The sequence below is a fragment of the Botrytis cinerea genome, chromosome 5, assembly GCF_000143535.2.
Source record: "Botrytis cinerea B05.10 chromosome 5, complete sequence".
NCBI lineage: Eukaryota > Fungi > Ascomycota > Leotiomycetes > Helotiales > Sclerotiniaceae > Botrytis > Botrytis cinerea.
This window is the reverse complement of record NC_037314.1, coordinates 2,746,528-2,768,867: the sequence shown is the minus strand read 5'-3', so window position 1 is coordinate 2,768,867 and position 22,340 is coordinate 2,746,528. Positions and strand designations below refer to the sequence as shown.

General features: G+C 40.3%; 7 protein-coding genes across 8 annotated transcripts; 4 read left to right on the top strand and 3 right to left on the bottom strand.

Moving 5' to 3' along the window:
- Positions 1 to 802: 802 nt before the first annotated feature.
- Positions 803 to 1,272, top strand: BCIN_05g07870 (hypothetical protein; the record flags this gene model as incomplete). Its single annotated transcript, XM_001550649.2, has 1 exon — positions 803 to 1,272. One exon carries the CDS (start codon positions 803 to 805, stop codon positions 1,187 to 1,189), a length of 387 nt encoding a protein of 128 aa, XP_001550699.1. The 3' UTR covers positions 1,190 to 1,272.
- Positions 1,273 to 2,284: 1,012 nt separating this feature from the next.
- BCIN_05g07860 (hypothetical protein) lies at positions 2,285 to 3,867 on the top strand. Its single transcript, XM_024693225.1, has 3 exons — positions 2,285 to 3,020; positions 3,075 to 3,751; positions 3,828 to 3,867. The coding sequence occupies exons 1-2, from the start codon at positions 2,350 to 2,352 to the stop codon at positions 3,691 to 3,693; spliced, it is 1,290 nt and encodes a 429-aa protein (XP_024549010.1). The 5' UTR covers positions 2,285 to 2,349; the 3' UTR covers positions 3,694 to 3,751; positions 3,828 to 3,867.
- A 3,737-nt stretch (positions 3,868 to 7,604) lies between these two features.
- Positions 7,605 to 10,232, bottom strand: BCIN_05g07850 (hypothetical protein). The gene is made up of 5 exons (XM_001550646.2): positions 10,105 to 10,232; positions 9,573 to 9,625; positions 9,265 to 9,520; positions 8,954 to 9,216; positions 7,605 to 8,906 (listed from the first exon to the last, which is right to left on the bottom strand). Exons 1-5 carry the CDS (start codon positions 10,163 to 10,165, stop codon positions 7,677 to 7,679), a joined length of 1,863 nt encoding a protein of 620 aa, XP_001550696.1. The 5' UTR covers positions 10,166 to 10,232; the 3' UTR covers positions 7,605 to 7,676.
- A 1,021-nt stretch (positions 10,233 to 11,253) lies between these two features.
- Bcvps70 lies at positions 11,254 to 14,396 on the top strand. Of its 2 annotated transcripts, XM_024693224.1 has the most exons (3): positions 11,254 to 11,517; positions 11,644 to 12,549; positions 12,602 to 14,396. In XM_024693224.1, exons 2-3 carry the CDS (start codon positions 11,663 to 11,665, stop codon positions 14,106 to 14,108), a joined length of 2,394 nt encoding a protein of 797 aa, XP_024549009.1. In that variant the 5' UTR covers positions 11,254 to 11,517; positions 11,644 to 11,662; the 3' UTR covers positions 14,109 to 14,396. The 2 variants fall into 2 exon arrangements, with proteins under 2 accessions (XP_024549009.1, XP_001550695.1); XM_001550645.2 differs by having other exon boundaries at positions 11,254 to 12,549.
- Positions 14,397 to 15,523: 1,127 nt separating this feature from the next.
- On the bottom strand, positions 15,524 to 16,748 carry BCIN_05g07830 (hypothetical protein). Its single transcript, XM_001550644.2, has 2 exons — positions 15,890 to 16,748; positions 15,524 to 15,800 (listed from the first exon to the last, which is right to left on the bottom strand). The coding sequence occupies exons 1-2, from the start codon at positions 16,126 to 16,128 to the stop codon at positions 15,719 to 15,721; spliced, it is 321 nt and encodes a 106-aa protein (XP_001550694.1). The 5' UTR covers positions 16,129 to 16,748; the 3' UTR covers positions 15,524 to 15,718.
- Positions 16,749 to 17,748: 1,000 nt separating this feature from the next.
- BCIN_05g07820 (hypothetical protein) lies at positions 17,749 to 19,106 on the top strand. The gene is made up of 2 exons (XM_024693223.1): positions 17,749 to 17,915; positions 17,962 to 19,106. Exons 1-2 carry the CDS (start codon positions 17,788 to 17,790, stop codon positions 19,052 to 19,054), a joined length of 1,221 nt encoding a protein of 406 aa, XP_024549008.1. The 5' UTR covers positions 17,749 to 17,787; the 3' UTR covers positions 19,055 to 19,106.
- Positions 19,107 to 20,144: 1,038 nt separating this feature from the next.
- Positions 20,145 to 22,246, bottom strand: BCIN_05g07810 (hypothetical protein). The gene is made up of 2 exons (XM_001550641.2): positions 21,733 to 22,246; positions 20,145 to 21,679 (listed from the first exon to the last, which is right to left on the bottom strand). The coding sequence occupies exons 1-2, from the start codon at positions 22,029 to 22,031 to the stop codon at positions 20,443 to 20,445; spliced, it is 1,536 nt and encodes a 511-aa protein (XP_001550691.1). The 5' UTR covers positions 22,032 to 22,246; the 3' UTR covers positions 20,145 to 20,442.
- Positions 22,247 to 22,340: the final 94 nt, after the last annotated feature.

Genomic DNA, 22,340 nt, shown 5'->3' with positions numbered 1-22,340 from the left:
TGGAGGTCTTTAGGCGGTGAACGATGAGCACTTTCTACATCTTGGCATATTAACCTTTAGCCATTACCTTTACAAGAAATCCGGGTTGATACCCATGGCAAGTTATTTCGAGGCCATTTTCTACGTTGTGTAGCATCGATAGACCACGACATATATTTAATCGGTAAGAATATTTTATGAAGAATCGCGAGCATAACAATATTCATTGATACATACATAACTGCTCTTGAAATACAAAAAGACTAATTTGATACATGATCCAACAATATAAGCGATAGATAATAATGAGAATCATGCTTTGGCCAGGTACCGATTACGAGGGTCGTACGTGTACACGATAACTCGAACACCCAAATCAAGTCCTCTAGGACTCTCGCTGACTTGATGTAAACTTTCGAGGGTAAGACATTATTGAAGTGTAATATGAGTGGTAACAGTACTACTGTCACAAACTGATTATTTGAAATCTCAATCTCCCGTACATCACCGTAAATTACGGCCCCTGAAGCCTCGCTTAATGCACACCAAGAGTCTTGACCGTATCTCTCGACCACATTTCAACGACGAATAAGTATATAGGTATTCTTCCACCCACCCATCAATTTTCCATCTCAAAAACTTCATTAATTTCTCAACGAGAAAACTCAAAACCATAAACCTTCTTATCATACAACTACCAAGCAACTCTCCATCAGAAACTCCGTTACATTTTCAACAAGACAACTCACAACCCACAACTCGTCTTATCATAAACTCAACCAGAAATATGAAATGCCTTCGAAATATCCAAGCATATAAAAACATGTCCCCATCAGGAATCAATCCCCGCACCACTGCCGCTCTTCAAGAGGCAGGTTTCCATCTCGTTGGCTGCAGCGCATATATGGCTATCATACTTAAGTCTCTCTCATGCTGCTTGAAACACACCCCGCAATATATTGTCCTCGTTGGACCAATCATAATCTGGCTCTTCATATCGAGTCTTTGTCAAACTTATAACAGATTTCAAGAGGTTATCGAGAACTGGAAGAGTGATGGGGTCATGGGAAAGTTGGGAAAGAGATTCAAGCAGGGTAATGATCAAGCTACCGGAAAACCAAAGAGAAAGAATCATCGTGGTGGAAATAAGACTAAGAAGTCGGAGACCAAGCGAGAGGACACTGCAAGTCCTATCTTTGGAGAGAACTAAGGGCATATTGATGGCTATCTAAAGTAATGCAAAGTAATACATGATAATCTCTCGACGGATTGGTGGTAGAGGGACTATTGTCATAGTGGCTGATCAATCAAGATTTGCCAAGGCTTTGGGGCTGAACTACAACGGTGATTTAAACTGACATAATGTTCCTAGTATATAACTCTAAATGATTTAGCTCCTACAGACTCAATTAATTTCTCCTTGGTCGTCACTTGCAAAGATAGTGTAACTCAATGTTTATGACTTCATTTTTCATCTCCATGAATTCTAGATTGAATGTCTAGTGCTAAGCAGAATTTAAAATACTGTGAACTTGCATGAAAAGGCGACACCGTTTTTTAGCAAAGATTTCGCAGTTGAAATAATACTAGAACACAATCTATCATTACCTGTTTTTATCAATCTTATAAGAACGATCGTTATCTAGTATTCTACAAGTGTATAGCTCATGATCATGCAGATCCGATTTGGTAGTCAATCGAAATGACATTGTCGTGTCGTAGTAGAATAAATCTCTTATCATGATAACATAACACATTAAAATTTTGTGTTTTGTAATAGTTATCTGCAGTTGGCATAACGAAAATGGGTTTTCACGAAAGGTAAATTTTTGAATCTAGTATCACTCCAGTAGTTTTTCAATCGTCATACTCAATTGTCAAATCACCAGCCAATTTCGATGAACATTTCATGATTTAGGGGAGCGATAAAATATGCGTGGTTGAGGTGAGCCACAGCAAAGCCACTTTGCAAAAGGAGCTTGCGCCTCGATTAATATGTATAAAAATGAGCGACTCCTACGCGCTCACTCCACTTGATATCCCAAGCCGTCGTGCCTTCACAATATTTCAGTCATCGAACTTCATAGATTTTTTTCAGAACATACTTTTGACGGCCTCTCGAAAAACCTGTTTGTAAAGACTAGCAGTTTAATTCACAAATTCGAGACTGATTTTCAACCCCGCGAAATAGGAGCTCACTACTTTTAGGACCTCTCTAAACTAACATAGTTTCAAGCCGGTTCAATTACTGCATCGCGCAAATATATAAATTGATGTGTCTTCTTCCTTTTTTCTTTCATCTTCTGTAAAATACAAACACAGTCCTCCTCAGTTATAATTTAGTACTTCACCCCTCACAGATTTTCTACAATGCCACACCCCCCTCTCCCAGGTCCATCGTCATATTACCAACGGAAATCTCAATATTCAAACAAAAGCCTCGAAAAAAATTCCAAGCCTGGAGTTCGTCAAACCGGAATCGAATTTCTCCAGCATGCCATGGCCATTTGTACTTTCAAACATCTTCAACATTACATCAAGACAACCGGAGGCATTCCCAACAACTGGAATTCTCATACTGACGACTCTGATGACTTTGATGCTGACTGTGAAGATTTCGGCTATGAACCTAAACATCTTGAAGAAATACTTACAGATGTCATCAGTGAGCCTGATCTTAAACAGCGAGCAATCGAATTTGAGCTCAAAGACAGCATTCTTGAGAGACTGCCAAATGAAATTAGGCAGATGGTTTTTGTCTTTTGTGGTCGAGATTCTTTCTGCTCCGCTGATCAGGGTCCACGTCTATTGGAAGCACTCCGAGGCCAGCCGCTAGCTTACACCCATGCGTTGAGTATATTCAAGAGACTTAACAGTTATGAACTTGACGTCGAACTGAAGACACGTACATCCGAAATACCCTACAATGTTCATGATATGATAGGACTTATGAAAGTCGATAAAACTCCTCGAAATATCTCACCTCAATCGAATTTGAATGATTCAGAATTGGCCGAATCTGACTTAAAGCTTACTCTACAGTCAGTCAATGCATCTCCTCCCCTGGAATGAGAAAAAAGCTAATGTGTGGATAGTGGGCATATTTCGGAAGATATTAAACATTATGGTGACTTTTGGGCTTCGACTCCAAGCATTGTTCTGTACGATTTAGTCCGGCAACTACACAGTGCCGACCGTATCCGAGATGTTGAATTTGACCAAGAGACAAGCTTGTCAACAGAATGGCGTTCCCGTATTATCCTCTGCCAAAATGATCAAGGTGATTGGACCTTTCTCAAGAACTTCCTTTCTGTCGTCCCCTGTCGAAGAGTCAAAAGAGTCATCGTTCAATTACCAAATCCAGAGAATTATCGTCTTAATGCAGCTTCTAAATATGACAAATATTACCGAGATAACTATCATGAGAGTTACCGAGCAAAGCAAGATGCCTTCGTCTTGGCTGTGATTGAGAGTATCAGTCAGAAAGTCGGGGTTCGAGGTGTCGTTCTTGGTCGGTCGAAAGATAGCCTCTCGGGATTTTGTATATGGGAATCTCCTGAAGGAGAATATATGAATTGGCATCACGATGTGATAGAGCCATGGGCACTAAGGGGTGGCTTTGGTAAGACCTTTCTTGACTACGAGAACAACTTTCTTGAACTCAGCGAGTGTGGGAAGCGACGTTGTTTTGTAGTGAAAAATCGTCATGGATAGGTCATTAAGCAGATGTTAAATGATTATAGGATTTTGGGTTTCCTCTATAAACAGATAAGTATGTTAATTTCCATGTATCTGTTGCTTATGATGGGAATAATCAAAGAGAAAAAGATGCTAACATGTTATACGAGAGACAAGATTATTTTCTTCAACACTAAGCTTAATACTTAATACTTCAAAAGTAAAGATATTTGAATAATAAAGATCTCCTAAAAGTCAGGATATTAGATTTGAATTGATGCCTAGGGCCTATCAGCCGGCATCTCAAAGACAGCGTTTGTGGAAATTCATGTTGTACAAATTACCACAAGATATAAAGATTTGGGGGAATAGAAGACTAATCGTAGGCCTACAACCCCCCTCTTAGCTGCCCACTTTCTCCTTACCTCTGGAGGTTTTAGGTGGGCAGCTAAGAGGGGGCTTGTAGGCCTACGATTACTCTCTTTGAGCATGTGTATGATAGTCATCTTGGGAATATATTATTATCTTCTCAGAAATATCCAAATTGACGTTTTCCGTGTTGCGCAATAATTAAGCGCATAACTAAGCATTTAGTTAGTTCCCCTATTAGTAACCTAGGGCCACTGGCGTGTAAGCGATTGAGGAACCAAAGTTTTTATTCCCACTAGATTCCTACTACGTCATTGATTTTTTTGGAAATCATTAAACTACGTCTGCGTCTCCACACTTGTTTGACTATTAGTCAAACGTCAGAAAAATTACTATATATATAGCTAAGGATTGCATTGACCCCGCAAGCTCAACATTGGCATTTTCTTAAAATCAACTTTGTTGAAAGACGACTTTGATGATCAATGATTGAATTCAAAGCATCTCATAGGCACTCAAATTGCCTGAGTCCGGTCATGTATCATCAATCTGATTCTAGAATTTCACGCCGAATGTGGTTTGCCACATTTATAATGGTTAGGCTTTCAAGTTTCTTCCAAATGGAATCTCGAATTCTGTTGAAATACTTGGGTATTCGTTTCTCATTTGAGATCTTAAGAATCCGAAATCAAAATCAACGACGGCAGAGATACAACTCAAAATCGGCATCAGGACCATACCAATGACCCGAAATGATCTCGATCATTCTAAAAAAAATATGCCATATGAGTCATAGACTCACAATTGACAGCTCGAATATCCTTGAACTCTTGAGAAATCTCCAAGATTCAACGGCGCTTGGAACTAAAACTTAGACTCGGCTATCGTCGAGCAATCTCAAGATTTCACGATCGGGCCGAAGTTCGGCAGGACGCATTTCTTGGCATCCGAAACACAGAATTCCATCAACATTAGTCTTTGAGGTTTCATTGAGGTACAATTCGGATTCGGAGACTCACCAATAGACAAGCAGTGGAATACTCGATGACTGTGAGTCTTCGTGTTCTGAGCGCTACAATTCAACACCTACATCGTCTCACAGCTCAAAATGCCCCAAGATATTCTGGTAGTCAAGAATGATAATATTACTTCTAAAAATGGCATAGCTATAATCTCGAGGGGTTAATGTTTTAATCTGCTGTTTCTTTGAATTAAATCTTATTCTGCAACACAAGCTGCGTAAGAGTTTCTTACGCTCACGGAAAACTCGCAGGTAGTCTGCTCTGCAGGTTTCCCTTATGCAGTCAGCTCCTACTAAATTTCTACAATATCGTGAAATTTTCCAAGAAATACGTCAGTTTTCAAGGTCTCCAATATGTACTCAACACTATCTTTAGTGAGGTGGCTCCATTATTCATTGAGAAAACTCGAAGAATTGCGGAACGATGTATAACTACCCAGCTAATCAATTGCCTAAAGCATGAAGAAGACGATGCCTCTAGTATACTGTACTTTCACGCAAAACGATAGAGCTTTCTAGTAAAAGTTCTCTGATTATTTCTCTACATCACATATATTAACCAAACTATTAAAGTTGATTTTCCTATTTCTAAATTCAAACATCTCGGTATTAGCTTAAGTTGCGAAAAGGAAAGAGCCACTCCTTCAAGTGGAGAAGTATTTTCAATTCCGGTTGTTGTAGCTACTCCAAATAGGGACTCGCTAGTCGAAGCGATTTCATTAGTCGCAGGGGAGAAATAAATTGTTGAGGCTGGAATGGGTTGAAATGGGCTATGAATGAGTTGCATATTAGACACTTGTATTTTTTTTTTTTTTTTTTTTTTTTTTTAAGCTAAGCGAATTCTAATGATCATTCCGATAGAAAATAAAGACATGACATGCAAAGTCGATTTCAAAGACACAAATGCATCTTTTCAAATCTGTTTAGATTACAGGGATTTTAGCAATGTGTATCTTCCTGCTCTCCTGTTTCGTTCACCCAATTTCCACCAAATGTATCTATCACTAGTGTGTCCACAAGTCAATAGTATATGAAGAAATGTTCTCCCAACGGGCTTTCACGCAAACCTACGATCGCCTACTAGTCGATATGAATTATGCCCCACCAAAAATTAAAGTTAGTAAGTGTAACAATTTCACCATCAAGAAGCCAGGATCAAGATATCTGCATTCCAGATATAATTTCTCAAGTCAAAAGCGTATTTTGAAGTTTTCAAATAAAAGAACATACAATTTATTTTGAAACTTATTAGCAACTCCTTTTTATTCAAAATCATAATTATTTATTAGTTAAGTTAGTCTCGATTATATTTTTGTTGGAAAACACGTGATATGGCACGTGCACACCAATTATAAAACTTCTCTTTATGAGGTCCCTATACAATAGACTTAATAATACATATAATATATATATATCATAATGATACCTCATACTATGTGCAACTCGCTGTCTATTTCTGACAATTTTATTAAAAATTAAAGTTAGCAAGTGCAACAATTTCATCACTAAAAAGCAAAAATCAAGACATCTATATTCGAAACACAATTTCTCAAACCAAGAGTTACTTATCAGGTTTGTTGAGGTACAAGATACTGTTCTCTATCATTTCTATCTCGCTAACTCAATCGTATTTCCAATCCAGATCTTCTAATCGAATCTTTCCAAGGAAAGATTAAAATGATGGTTTAAAATCAAGTCGCCCTATAATTCTATATTGTCGACTAACTCAATACGTATAGTTATCTGAAACTTATCGACCTACATGAAATTTTGAGAATTTTGAGATTACTTTCTCACAGCGCTTTATAATGTAAAATGATTAAATTGATATCATACTTTAGTTTCGATGTTACTCTCAATATTAAAAGGTCTTCTTACAAACTCCTATATCCCCCCCCCCCCTTATATACTATCAAACAACAACACAACAACAACGACAATAATAACCCGAAGAAGAGTAATTTCCAGCCAGTGCCTTCAATCCGCTCCCCTAAAAAAGAAACCCCAATCTTCCACCTCACGCATTCCATCAAATCAATATATCATCGTTTGTATGAGTAAAATAGGAAAGACGAAGTACCCACAATAATATAAATCCTATATATCTAGTTGTATTCATTTTTAAAAAGCTAGCTATGTACCGGGGATAGTAGACCTGATATAATAAGATCTACTAGAAAGAACTAGTCTCTTTCACATTCGCTCAGGGCTTTAATACAGTAGCCATTGAATTGAAGTCATTCACTGCGCTTACACAATTATCCATCCCCAAAACATCCCTCCCCAAAATACCCCCCACCCTCTTCATTTTCCCCCCTCATCACTTTATACCATATAGAAAAGATCCAAAAAGAAAAGATTCAGAAAGAAAAGATTCAAAAAGATTCAAATCCAAATTCAAATTCTATACAAATACACATACTCGTTCCAATAAAATATTATAAAATTTCAAAATTTACTCTCAGTTCATTTCTCATGAATATCATATCTCATATCCACCTTTCTTTCCGTATTTCATTTTTACATCCAAATCTCGCACTCGTACCAAATCCCCCCATGTACGAAGAGTTCCACATTGTGAGTACCACCACCCCCACCCCCAATCCTTCTTTTTTGGAATCAACCTTCCTCAAGTAAAACTCGTTCCCCCCGTTCCCTGTCCTAAATTACTAACTGCCAATCCATTACTCAATCTTCTTCCTCCTCCAGGTCCTACACTTCCTCCTATCATTCCAATCGGACTACTCATGTTTTCTTCCATTCTATCAATTTTACTCACGCTCGATTCTCTCCGTTTACTTATAGCTTTAGAGAGTGGTGCACCTTCGACGATATCTAATGCTTCTTCATTAGGATCTCTTCTGATCCTTTCATCCCCTGCTAAAAGTCCTGTTTCCTCATCATCGGGTGAGAGGAGTGATTCTTCCTCGCCTTCGTCGTCGCTTGTACCACTTTTGCTGAATCCCTCCATTTCTTCTAGATACCAAATAGGAATTGCGCCAATTGCTGCGATGGCTCCGAGCAAGAAGTAAGGAGTAATGATGTAACCCTCTTTCAACCCCCAAGTAAAAGCAGATCCCGACATGGCCGGCCCAATCGCTCTTCCAACTGCCGAAATAGATACTGCGAAGCCGTTTAATGTACCTAAGATACGGAGACTCACGGCCGAATTGGTGAGAAGAATAACACAACAAGGAAAAGCGAAAATGACAGCAAAAGATTTAACAATCAAAATTGCGAAAATAATGATTTGTTGCCAAGTCGATGATTCGATGAGTGCTGTATATGGAGTAACGAAACAGATAAGTGGGAAAGTTACAGCGCAAACTTTGAAACAATTCAATACACCGAATTTGCGAGCTGCAGGTGGGAATATAACGAATTGAATGAAGCCACCCACGACACCGTAGAAGGTAAAAATTGTACCAATTCTTCCCGAATGAAGACCGAAACCACCGGAGAATTTGAATGGGAGTTGTGTATTTGATGGATCGTGGATTTGACGTGGATGATGCATAAAAACTGAAAGAATTTGATCATAAGAGACAGAATGGAGGGCGAGAAATGTATAGGCAATAAGATTAATGACCGATTGACGTGTGAATACTTCTCGAAGACTTGGGCGGGTAACTGGGGCTTTTGATTTGGGAGATTCAAAGTTGTCACCAAAAGATTGAGCGGTATCTGACCCAGAAGACGTAGGTCTAAGAAGTGATGCTGATGATTCATCATAGGCTGGATGCCCAGGAGTATGGTGCCTCGGTCGAGGTTTACAACAGAGAACTTTAGAAGAGGCAACTAATTTCTTCCCTACTTCTACCCCCAAGTCTTTCTTATCACGTTTAGATTCTAACGTTTCCTAGCATTTGTTAGCGAGAATGGGAAAGATTGATCAGTCAAACGTACCCTGAGGAACAGAAATCCAGTTGTGATTCCAATCATAAAAAGGAAACTGGCGATGATATTCGGTAAGGCAAAAGGGAAATTGAGGAAAAATCTATTATTTCCGAAAATTCCGGGAAAGTTTTGTGCTGGTCTAGCAAAGAATCCTCCGAAAGATGGACCAAAGATTGAACCAAGACTCCATACTAATGGCATGATAGAAAATGCTCTCGGTTGCAACTCCTTTTCAGGAACCATTTCTGCTACCATTGTTCGAATAATACCAACTATCTGTTGTTAGCTTATACGAATTTCAATCCAAGCGGAGAACCAACCATTTCCATTAAAAGCTCCTTGAAGTGCTCTAGCAATGATAGCCATAGGTAAAGTTACTGACATGCCCCATACGATATTTAATATCATGGTACATGTTAATCCGAACAAGATTGTAGGTTTACGGCCAAATACATCGGAAGCTCTCCCCCACATGATAGCTGTCATGCATTGAGATAATGAGAAAACGGCAGATGCTATACCTGCCCATTTTGCTACATCTTTTTGTTCAACCCCAAAACTTTCAATCATTTCAGGCTGATTGTCAGGTTAGTCACATGACTTTTTGGTGGAATTTCTCAAAACTCACTAGGTATGGAAAGACTGAAGTCAAGGCGACTGGTTCTGCAAATCTACATATTGCTAATCAAATTAGTATGAGGATTTGACCCGTAATGGATTTTGGAATCGAAAATGGCCAATTGAACTGTCGATTGAACGGTCTACACTATGATGGTCGTTGTAGAGACGGAATGATACATCGGACTGAGCTTGGTCTGAAGAATCACAGTCGAACAAAATGTCCATCACGTCCTCAAAATCTATTCCAATCACATTCGCAAGGAGGAGAAGCTGTGACCACACAGAGAGATATTCAATTGATTCTTCTCAATGAGGATGTAACTAGGTAAAGGATATGCACGATCTTCGTCAAGAGAGGAACTTTTGGGTGACAATGTTACATTGTATGGCGGGGTATTTTGCAATTGCATTAACCGGCCTCCCGAGATAATCCAGGACCAACCATGATTTTCATCACTACCACGAAGAAACTTTCAACGATTTGAAGATCTGCATCTGCTGGACATATGTAAACGCAACAAGACAAACTGGAAACTTACCAAGAATTGTAAGTTGGGCCACAGGCAATTTTGCCGGACCTGGATTCTTTCTCGCGACCATGCTGATGGCGAAAAAGCCTTAGGATTGCCGTCTTTTTCCCGCAGCAAGCATGGAAAAGCACAATGTCGTGGACTCTTGGGATGGGTGGATGCTGTGGTAGAGTAGACGGGTGAGGGAACAACAGATTCAATACATGGCGATGATGAAGAAGATGATGAAGATGTAAGAAGAGAGCAGAGAGAGGAAGCGGAAGACATATACGAAGTAAGTGATGATTTGTCAGAGAAGTCAGTCAGTCATATGCGTTGAGGGAGAGTCAAATCAGGTAGAAGTGGTGGGGCAAATAAATGATCTATCAATGCTGCAGGTCCTCGTAATGCCGCCTTGCCGATTTCCGGTTAGCGTGGGTGCTAAGTCCCGTGATTTTATGGATTTAATACGGGTTTTACACGATTTACCATGCTTCAATGTCCGAATGCGGGCAGATAGATTAACATGGAGACCACGTATCGACATTCATTGGTCCATGGGAGAAATGATGAAGAATTGGCTGATTTGATTGGAGAAGAACCAGAGCCAGGGTATTTACTCTGCACGCCGATAATCGCTTCAATCACGTGCCTCTGCTTTCTTTCTTTTTGGCTCCATGACAGATCAGATACTATAACTATAAGATCAGCTTCTATCCATCGCGCACTGTATCTGCTTTATCCGTACTGCATTTTCACTTCAATCACGTGCCCAAGCTTTCTCTCTTTTTGGCTGATGGCTGTTTGATGGCTGTTTGTTTGTCCCACCTGGGGTTGGGACCACCAGACCAGACAATGCAGTACACAGCATATCTACCGCATGATTGGCTGATCAGCCTCAATAGTATTTAGTATTCATCACTTGAATCAGCCCTCTGCCAATCGTGCACTGTACATGCTTTCCCTTTACCGTATCTTCACCTGAAACACGAAGAGCGGCATTCCTTTGTCGTTTCTTTGTTGTGTTGTTTCGTTGGTGTTGTGGGAGATCCATAGACAACTTCACTTCCAACAATCCTCACACGTATTACCTAATCATCAATCTCCTCTCTTCACTCCTCTCTTCACTCTTCACTCCTCACTCCTCACTCCTCACGTGCATTCCCTCAATTACATCACGCTTCTCTCTCTCCCCCCTCATCCCATCTGATAGGGTGATCTTCGGATGTACCTGTCTCCGCTTTTAATGTCTTATCAGCTCCTCCTCTGTCATATCGGGAAGGAAGCATGGCAAGCTTTTTTAGCCTACGGGAAGGGAATACTGTCTCAGTACTAGCTCCCTTGGTATTCCTCTCCACATAATCAGTTCCGTGCATACATACCCAACCACCAACTCCGTTCCTACATCATCATTCAGATAACGCAATAGGTCCTTACTTTATCGTCAGTTCAACCTCTTCATCCATCGTGGACATGTTTTGATTGATGGTTTCTCTCTTCACTCTTCATACCATCACATCTGCGCGCGAGTGGTATCTCTCAACTCTCACTAACCTTCATCATGGGTAGAATCCTGGATGAAAAGAAAATGGAGAGCAATGAACGCACTCCCTTGATCGCCACGGTCATCGTGGGCCCCCCTCGACAAAGATATCAACACAATACCATCCGTCGATTCTTTACCATCGCTGCAACGTGCTGCTTGATTGTCGCCGTCGTCATCTCCCTTCTCCCCCTGTCTCTCTTTCCTCGACACCACAAACATTGGCATCACGACAAGCACCATGGAGAATCGTCGGCCATCACATACGAAGAACTTCAACAAATATTACTCGATACTCCCAAGGCAGAGAAAGCAAGAGAGTGGAGCAAATATTATACGTCCGGCCCGCATGTAGCTGGAACAAATAAAAGCCAAGTTACTTGGACTCAAGAAAGATGGCAGGAATTTGGCATCGAATCGGAAGTCGTTGCATATGACGTGTATCTCAATTATCCTCGTGGTCATCGCCTTGCCTTGTACGAAAAGACAGCGAGTAAGGACTCCAAGGTCGAAGAATTGAAGATCAAATTCGAAGCTAGCTTGGAAGAAGATGTTCTGGAAGAAGACGAGACTACTGGTTTGGACACCAGAATCCCAACGTTCCATGGATACTCTGCATACGGAAATGTCACTGCACCATACGTTTACGTCAACTATGGCACATACGGAGATTTCGAAGACTTGGTACGACTCAATGTTAGCCTGGAAGGCAAAATCGCCATTGCAAGATATGGTGGAATTTTCCGTGGACTCAAAATCAAACGCGCACAAGAATTAGGAATGGTTGGAACTGTTCTCTTCAGTGATCCTGGTGATGATGGATCAAACACTGAGGAACATGGAGCTATTGCATACCCAGATGGACCAGCCAGAAATCCAAGTAGTGTTCAAAGAGGAAGTGCTCAATTCCTTAGTGTTGCACCTGGAGATCCGTAAGTCATAATCTTCCGACAAATGTGTAACAAAAGACTAATTATTTTATAGAACCACAATAGGATATCCTTCGAAACCTGGAGTTCCACGTCAACCCGTCGATGGCAAAATCCCTTCAATTCCTTCCCTTCCAATTTCTTACGTGGATGCTTTACCTATCCTCAAATCTCTCAATGGTATCGGACCTGCGCCAAAAGATTTAAATAAGTGGTGGGATCGAAATCTTGGCTTGGCATACAAAGGAGTAGAATACAACATTGGTCCCTCACCAGATAATCTCGTTCTCAATCTTGTCAACGATGTTGAATATGTCACCACACCTATCTGGAATTTAATTGGTATTATTAATGGCACATTGTCAGACGAAGTTATCGTCATCGGAAATCATCATGATGCATGGATTGTTGGTGGCGCTGGTGATCCAAATAGTGGTTCTGCAGCTCTCAACGAAGTTGTTCGAAGTTTTGGTGTTGCTGTTTCTAGAGGATGGAAACCATTACGTACCATTGTATTTGCCAGTTGGGATGGTGAAGAATATGGTTTAATTGGTTCTACCGAATGGGTTGAAGAATATTTACCTTGGCTCAACAATGCCAATGTTGCCTACATCAATTGTGATGTTGGTACGAGTGGACCTACTTTCTCGGCATCAGCAAGCCCTCTTCACAACAAAGCTTTGGGTGAAATCTTAAGCTTAGTTCAATCACCCAATCAAACAATTCCAGGACAAACCGTCGGGGACCTTTGGAATGGAGTCATTAGTACCATGGGAAGTGGTAGTGACTTTACAGCTTTCCAAGATTATGCTGGTATTCCATCAATTGATCTTGGATTTGGGCCAGATGTTAATCATGAAGGTGGTGAAAAGGCTGTCTTCCATTATCATTCCAACTATGACTCATTCCATTGGATGGATACCTATGGAGATCCAGGGTTTCATTACCATGAAGCAATGTCCAAGATTTGGGCTCTTTACACGGCCAAAATGGTAGAAACACCAGTCATTTCTTTCAATGCTACTGACTACGCAAATGCATTACAAGGGTATATCAGCAAAACCGAAGCCAAATTGAACTCGATCATGATTGGATCCTCTTCTGAAGAACAGGATGAAGAAGCTCGTTTCCGTCCCTCTAAGATCGAAACCAAGGGTGATATTAATGCTCTTAAACTTTCTTTCAAAGGTCTCCACAATCGTGCTACCGCATTAAAAGATGCAGCAATTCGTCATGATTCCACTGCCGCTGTTCTTGCTAAACAAGTGGGTCAAGATATTCCATGGTGGAAAATTGTATCCAAGATCAAACTTTACAATCAAATTCGAACTGTCAATGAGAAATACAAGTATCTCGAGAGAAACTTTTTATACCAAGAAGGTTTAGATGGTAGAACATGGTTCAAACATGTTGTTTTTGCACCAGGATTGTGGACCGGTTATGCAGGTGCAGTTTTCCCAGGTTTGGTAGAAAGTATTGATGCAGAGGATTACGATAATGCAGAGAAATGGATTGATATTATTGGGAAATGTTTGGACAGTGCGGCGGAATGGTTAGCTTGAAATGAGGATTTTGTCACAAGTGAGGGTTGAGACAGACGGACCGCTTTGGTTAGAGAGTTGATAATGATGATGAATGGGATACATACACGATGGCTCAGTGGAGGACATACAGAAACAGTATAGAAAGCAGACGTAGAGAAGCATACAGAGAGGTAGAGACTAGAAGCCCTTTTCATTTCTTTTTTTATACACCTCCAGGTAGTAGATAGAGATTGAATGAAAAAGGTAGAACAGGCTAGTTTTGAATAAAACTCTAAACTTCTATTCGATTAATTCATTTCTTTTTCATACTCAGTGAGTCAAATGTGATGGCGTTTATAAATTTATCTGTAAGTGAGTAAAGAAATGGTGATTGTTTGTTTTATAAAAGATAGTGGGTGTAGTGTGGTATCCCGTAGACTGTCAACTAGCGGCGCCGGACGTGGTCCGTGCAATACACCTTGTATGAAGAAGTCTGATTGGTTGGATTGGCTTTTGTAATGCTTTTTTCAATCACTCTATTTATAAAATAGAATATTGGTTTCAAATGATGATTTTTTAAATATTAGTAATGGAGAAAAGATTAGGAATTAATATATATTATCACATTCCAAATGATGAAATGGAAATAATATTAAATAGATTTTGTATTGAAGATTAAATGTGGATATCTAATCACATTCTAAGAATCCTGACGATATAATTGGTCATTAAGTGTATATTAAGCGATGGCGCCGCTACAGTTGGCAGGCTAGGAGCTATCGTAGTGGGAAGTTTGATAGATTGGTTGGTGGATGGGTTGGTGGGTTGGTGGGTATGTTTGAAGCTAGAAAGAAGATGAGGTAGCGGTAATGGATTTTCCGTATTAGTTTAGTCTGATAATTGTGGTATTGTGAAGTGTTGGAATTGGGTGAGGTAAGGTGAGGTCGATTGTGAGGGATATTATGTGGGTAGGAAGGAGGATTCGATCTATGAATTTGTAGTTGTTTAATTGATTGACTGGTTTATGGATTGATAGGAGGTAGAAGAAGTTTACTAGTGTCATTTGATGGATTGTGATATTTCAGATCTTAGATGATTAATTACAAAAGTGGTGTGGAGAATGTCACTAAATTGAACTCTATATCTGGCTCAACATTCGTATGGAATGTTGAAAGAAATGTTGTTTTCATGGTTGATGTGTAAGGGAAAAGGAGTTCGGCTGTCGACCAATAGAATTAGGGTTCGAGATATTTGGGATTTGAGATGTGGAGGGGGGGATCTAACAAGAAAATACTGAGATGTTAGGATTTTGAGATACTTACTTATTCTTATTTCAAAGAGATAGTTGAGAGATAATAATTGATAAATTAGCAAGAGACATGAAGATCTCTCATTCACATAATCACAAATAAAAGATGTTTCGTTGAATGGTGTTTTTCTTTCATATCAATAAATGGTCCAGCCAATATTTTCTCTACTGCATCCTTTTCACATCGTCTCCTTGCTATTAACAAAAGGATTCTAGGTCAATCTTTCATAACATGGCATCCATCCATCCACACTCTGTATTCAATAATTCATTTCCCAAAATCCCAGACCCCCAAGATATAAACCGTCCATGCCCTATTTCCCCTTTGCAGTGTTCAACTTCAATTCCCATCATAACAGTACAAACACCCCAACAAATCCGTCTGGATACCTCTCATCTTGTTAATCAATCTTTTGTACTTGCTATAATCACCAACATATCAGTATTTATACCATCCCAACCCATTGTATCCCAAAACCCCATCCCCAAACACCAAGAAATTTCAACTCACCCACGAAGTCTCAATCTCCCATCAAAATGACATCGCATAAGCAGAGTTTTCAAACGCAATATTTCTTCCATTCGCCGCGCTACCTCTGCGAGTGTTGAGTGGAGAATACTGAGGAACGAAGCGCTATCGATGGCATTGCGGTAGTGAAGGACGAGGTTGTCGAGGTCGTGGTTGTGAGATTGGAAGTTGATGAAGATTTCTGAGGGGGCTTGATTGTGGTGGGAGAGTCTGTGGCGCATTGTGTTTTTTGATTGTTTTAGGGGGGGAGATGATGGTGGGTATAGTTATGGGCGTGAAGATTTTGAATGAAGATTTTGAATTATTTTTGTAGTTGCAGTTGATGGCAATGGCAATGGCGATGCGATGGCGGTTGTTGGATTTTGTAGGAATTATCCGTCGGGATTGAGTGGGTGTGCAAGTGAGAAGTTTATGTAGGGTAACTCAAACTAAAAGGTTGCAGGTCAATCGTATGCGGAAAATATGACGGATGCTGAAATCGTGCGCGCTTGATCTGAAAAAGGCGATGTAAATTTTGTCAAATGGGGAATACCATAACTAAAGTACAAGACGGGTGAGGAGAGGTAGTCTTGATTGATGGGATGTCTCTATTGAATATTTATAGTGGCGTGAGACTGAATTGAATAGTGCGGGGTGGGCGTATGCGAATTATTGTTTATGAGAGCATTTCTAAACGAAGCGCGCTTGGAAATTAGTACGGGAGATTGAGATCTGGCTTGGAGTAGATGGAGGGATTTTGATGGCTTGAGCGATCTTGATTTTTGTGAGAAGATAGAGGATGTATATAATCACTTAAAAGATTGGTTTGTGTGGAGACAGTTAAGTATTTTAACTTGAGCTCAAACGACGTGTCTGACAGGCGAATAGGTGAATTGAAGAACTGAAAATACATCATTTTTGATTGAGTGATCTCTGGGTGGATAGACTCATAAGCTATTGGTTTCCCATGTTCAAAGAAGTAAATGGAAAACAATTTTTACACAGATGAGGATTTTATATTCCAATGGGTCAATTTGAAATCTTGTGTATGTGCTATGTACTTCCTCGGAAGAGACTTCTTCAGAGCTTGAGTCGAGTTTTCAAGTATGGTGAATTTAGAGAATCGAAGACTGCTGGGATAAGATCTAATTGATTTGTGAACCCTCTATTGCAGACAGGGCCTATTACTGTCAAGTTCAAATGAGAGTGAGTGGGGAAAACAATGAACTTCAAAGGATCTCGGGTCTTATAGTGAAAGGCAATAACGAATAAAGGAGTGCAAAAAATATTTGAAGAAAGACAAGTAAAAAATCTCAAGAAGTCAAGGAAGATTGGGTGGACAAGAAGAATCCAGTCGAGTCGAAAGGACTCAAATATTAAATTGCAGTCGAAAAAACTGTATTGATCAATATCATTCTCGGAATCTCGAGGTAAGGACAGGATATTTGGATGGGTGTGAGAATAAACCATCATTTATTTTCAGATTGGGGACGAAAACTCGAAAGAGAAACAACTGGGAAGTCCACCAATCTGTATTGTTCTTGTTTACTCGACCTTACAAACTTTAGTTGTGTATACCGCTACAGTAGGAACTGTAACACTTATATCTATCAAATAGCAAGATAGCTATCAGTATCATTAACCCAAATTACAAGCCGTATCTGTACTTCTACTTCAACAGAGACCGTATCGATGTTAAAAAGCACAATATATATTAGTCAAGAATTCATGCAGCCCATCAGATTTTCTTTGGTCATAAAACTCACAACGAATTCCCATGATATCAAAGTAACGAACTTCCAAGGTATTGATACACAATCTCTCGCCGATCAACGATAACGTCGACGAAAGTTCATCATATTGAAATTGAACCATCTACTTGATTGGGTGACTTGATCAAAATGCCCGACTTAGAAGAATCTTATGCTTCTTATATTCATCCAGAAACAACAGAATTAGGTCTCTATAAACTCACAAACACACCGTGGATTGCAAAAAATACTCGGTCCACTCCCATAGAACCTTCAGAGTAGGTTTCTCTAAACCCGTAACCCAAGCAGACTAACAAATCCTAGCATCAATTATGACGATCTAACCAGCGTTACCATTGGACCTACCTCCAATCCTATCCGTGTAACCTGGCCCCTCGCAGTCTTCTGTTTGAACTCTCTTTTTTTCCGCAGCATATTCATGCCCGACACACCGACAGTGCCAGATACCACACCTCCTTACATCCGTGCTCTCCGTCAAGAACACCAACGCGCAAATAATATCCCATTTCCCTGCACCACACCGGCTCAAACCGACGCTTTCTCCATCTTCGTATCGTGGAACACAACTAATGAGCTGAAATCTTCGGCAAAATTTGTTGGCATCACTAGTGTTGACGTTTTCGAGCGCATTAAACAATACAATAGGCTTTGGGATCAGCTGATTGAGTGCTACAAACTTTCTCAATTTCTAATCGCGCCTAAATTCGCTAATAAAATTATCGACACGATGATATGCGCTCTGAGAGAAGAATGCGGATGGCAAACCCATCGAAGACAACTAGAAGACGAAAAGGACGAGAATATTCTCGCAACTCCAGGAACCGCAGAATACAACGCATTAATTGATCGATTATCCCAACTCACAACTGAAGGAAACGACAATATATTTAACCAAATACAAACATCAACCACCCCGCACATAGTAGAACAAAACAATACCCCCAATCGAAAAACTAAACTCCTTCCCCCGGATTCGAGAAATATTCTCGGTGGCTCGCCCGCTCAAATCTCTTTTCTGTATGCTTCTACAAATCCTAATTCGCCGTTGCGGAAAATGCTCGTTCAGATGATCATCAACTATTCTGCCCGCTATCCCAAATACTACGCTCAACCTTCCAGCTTCAGTACTCTGATCGCAGGTGCGGAGCCCGGTACGCAGGGGGAACTCGCGGTCCCGATGGAATTTATGATTGATTTACTGGGTGCGTACGCGAAGCTGGGAAAAGAGGCGAGGGATCGAGGATGGAGAGAAATGTATATGGGATGTGTGTTTCATGAACATAAGGATGATGATGAGATGATGAATTGTCAAGTGCAGAGTGCGAGGGAGAGGAAGAATGCGGAGGGAGGAGCAGATGTGACGATCTCTTCGGCGGTGGGATATTCGATGGGTTGATGAGGCTGGGATGGTTTTTGGCTGTTGATGTGATGGTTGCGGTTATGGGGGAATGGATGGATTCTGAGGATTGGTGAGATAGCTACGGTCCGTACGGTCTTCATGACTCAATGAGAACTTACTAAATATTTTCAAATACTCTTTCTATTCCAAGAAATTTGTTCAAATATTTTAAATGTAATATTCATTGTGAGTCCATAAGTTATCAACAGGACTATTGCAAATAATTGAAACGATTTAAAATACCATAGAAGCATCACGCTGTATCTCACCCTGCCCTGAAACCACTAACCGATCAAGAGAGAATAAAGCCGGAATTTTCTTCCTCATATTTTTGCAATTGAAAGAGCTTTATTCATTCTAATCAATTCCATAGAAAATATAGGAATTGACGTATGTGAGATGTAGCTTTATCTGGCAAAATCTAATACACAGATAATAAATATATACCCCTCGAGATAAAGGCCGCTAGATAATTCATAGTAATTGTGATAATCTTCCTATGCATATATGTATTTTTTCAAAGAACCTCTACCACATCGGGGGTATTCGATTACAATGACTTGATTGTATAAGGATTCTGGAAGCCACTGGGCAATAACTATTAATCTTTGGGTAAAATGATGAGAGTGTATGTTAAGAAACTGCATTTACAAGCATGAATTGCACAAGCGAGGCTAAATTAAAAGTACAAACTCGATTAGCCAAAATTTCCAGTGCTTATTCTTGGGTTCGATGATGTTTTATTGTCCCATATGGATTAGGCGAAGGGGATCATTTGGGTCATGAAAGAAGCCCCGGGTTTTAGGTGTTCCAATGAATATTTTCACTTTGGATTATTCACATGAACTGTCATTCAAGGAAATGTATTAGAAAGAGTGGAGGATAGAGTACTAAAGCTAGATTTGAAAGTAATTTTCCCCCCTAGGAACATGCTAGAAATAATGATCAAAGATATTAGACAGAAAATTAGGATGAGAAAGGTATTTTAGATTTTACAAATCACATTCAGGCTACTTATTCATTGTTTGGGAACAAATTGTAGTATTCGTTTATAAATGACTTATGATAAGATAGAAGACTTTCAAAGTCAATCTGAAATTTTATGAGGATTTGTACCGTTATGTGCTTTATTGCATTGTCTTCAAGTATTCTCACTTGCTTCGTAGCATGTATCATGGCTTGCTCAATGGAATATTTATGTTATAGTATCATCAACATAGATGATGTGATAGTTGCTAGATCAAGCCACTCCCCATACTTCTTAATGTATCTATGTCTGTACCCACACCCCCAACAATAATAGATCACGCTCAGCAGATCATTCTGAAATCTATATCTCAGCCACAGCATTCCTTCATCAGAACTTTCTTGCGAAACCTAGATCTCTACTCTTCATCTCGACAATCCTTTCCCTTAGCATGAATATGATACTTACATCTCTCATTTTCCCAAACCATCGATGCCTGTTCCCATTTCTTGAACTCAACAGCCGCGGTTTCCGGATCGACTTTATCTTCACTTTTCCCAAATGTCATTGCTTTGAGAAAGCGAGAGCGTAAATTGGGTCGAGATGGTACGATAGTTGGTGGGAATAAAGGATCACGGTTTCGGATGTTGAAGGCATTAGGATTGCCGAAGGGGTTGCGGGGAATAGGATGTGGATAATGGGCGTGATGAGAGATGGGAAGGTGGTGAATGCCAGTGCGAAATGGACCTCTTTGAGGATTGGTTGTCCATATTGGATTGTTGTGAGGATGGGCTGGCGGTAGATGTAGGTTAAAGTTCGGGAGTACTATAGTTCCAGTGGGTAGTAGAGGGGGAGCGTTTTGTGTAAGATTGTTGGTTGGTGGTGCGGGATGTAAGTTCAGGTTAGTCGGCGGAACATTAGTAGGAAACAGTGGATAGCCAAGATTAAAATTTTGATTCGGAGCCGTTCCATTATTTGGAAATTGAGTGTTTTGGCCCTGAGGTGGCAGTGGCGGATCCGGTAATAAGAGATTATGAAGTCCGCGTCTGGTTCTACGAAACGGAGAAGGTGCTCCCGGAGGTGGGTCGACGGTAATGGGAAACTGTCCCTCTCCAATAGAAGGGAAGATTATATCCTTTATTAAAGCTCGTAGTGGTGATGATTCGATTGTGTTGCTATCCACTAGCTTTATAGTCTCCTCTGTCTTGTTGAAAAGTGGGTTTTTCGCAGACTTGACAAATCCATCACGCACCCAACCTCTATATGACAAGGTTAATGCATTCATCAAATAATTGGCGAACTTCGGTGCTCCAATATAATCGGCAAGAAAGTAGCAATGAAGTAACTGGAACCATTCAAACTTATATGCTTGTGTTCGAAAATGAGCGTTATTACCCTTAATCTTCTTGATCAGACCTTTGGCGTTTCTAATATCCTTGGTGTAGAGCCATGCAAGGAAGATTTCGAAACTTTCAGGTTGAAAATCTTCGAGTGAGATGACACCTTCACGACCACATCTCCATAGATCAGAACAAAGAGGTTTGAAATATTCGGCTTGCGTGGCCAATACTCCTGCCAGTGCTTTGAATTGGACTCGCTGTTTCCCAGTTCCTACATTAACAGAGACGATCTTGTTAAAGTTTTTTTGATTATCACTACGCCCGGGATTAGCAATCTATCAACCCCCCTATCAATTCGAGAAACTTACATGTCATAGCCTCCTCCAAGGGGTGCCAGGGCGCTCTTAGTAGTTTTCGGCTTACCAGGTGCTTGATATGTTGTAGCCAGGATCCTGGATATTCTGAGTACATTCTCACGAGAAAGAGAACGATTTCCAGCTGTTAAGATGTAGGCCTCTAGTCTTGCTCCCATTCCAGCGAGGACTTCGTCGTCCGTGTCTGCAATAATTGCGTCAAGCTGCGACATTGTGTTGCCAGGTTGAGGCCAAGGTATGAAACCGAGATTTTGATTGGGTCCCAGATTTATACCCGGTTCATTGGCGGCCATTTTATATGAACTAATACGCAGCGAGGAAGTTATGCGTTGGTGAGACGTTGGGAAGTACAAGGATTTTCCTTGGTAGTGTTTCGTGAGTTGAGAATGCGATTTGGAAATTCTTGAGATCTGCGGACTTTCTCTAATTTAATATCGACATATGTATTCCACAGGAATGGAATTCAATGGATAGCCGAGAGACCTAAATAGTTATTGATGAGAGCTACGGTCGAATAGAAAGTCAAAGATGCATCATATTTCAGCATAGTACAGCCAAAGTCTAGAATTCGAACCACCGTATTTGATGTTCAGGCTGATGTA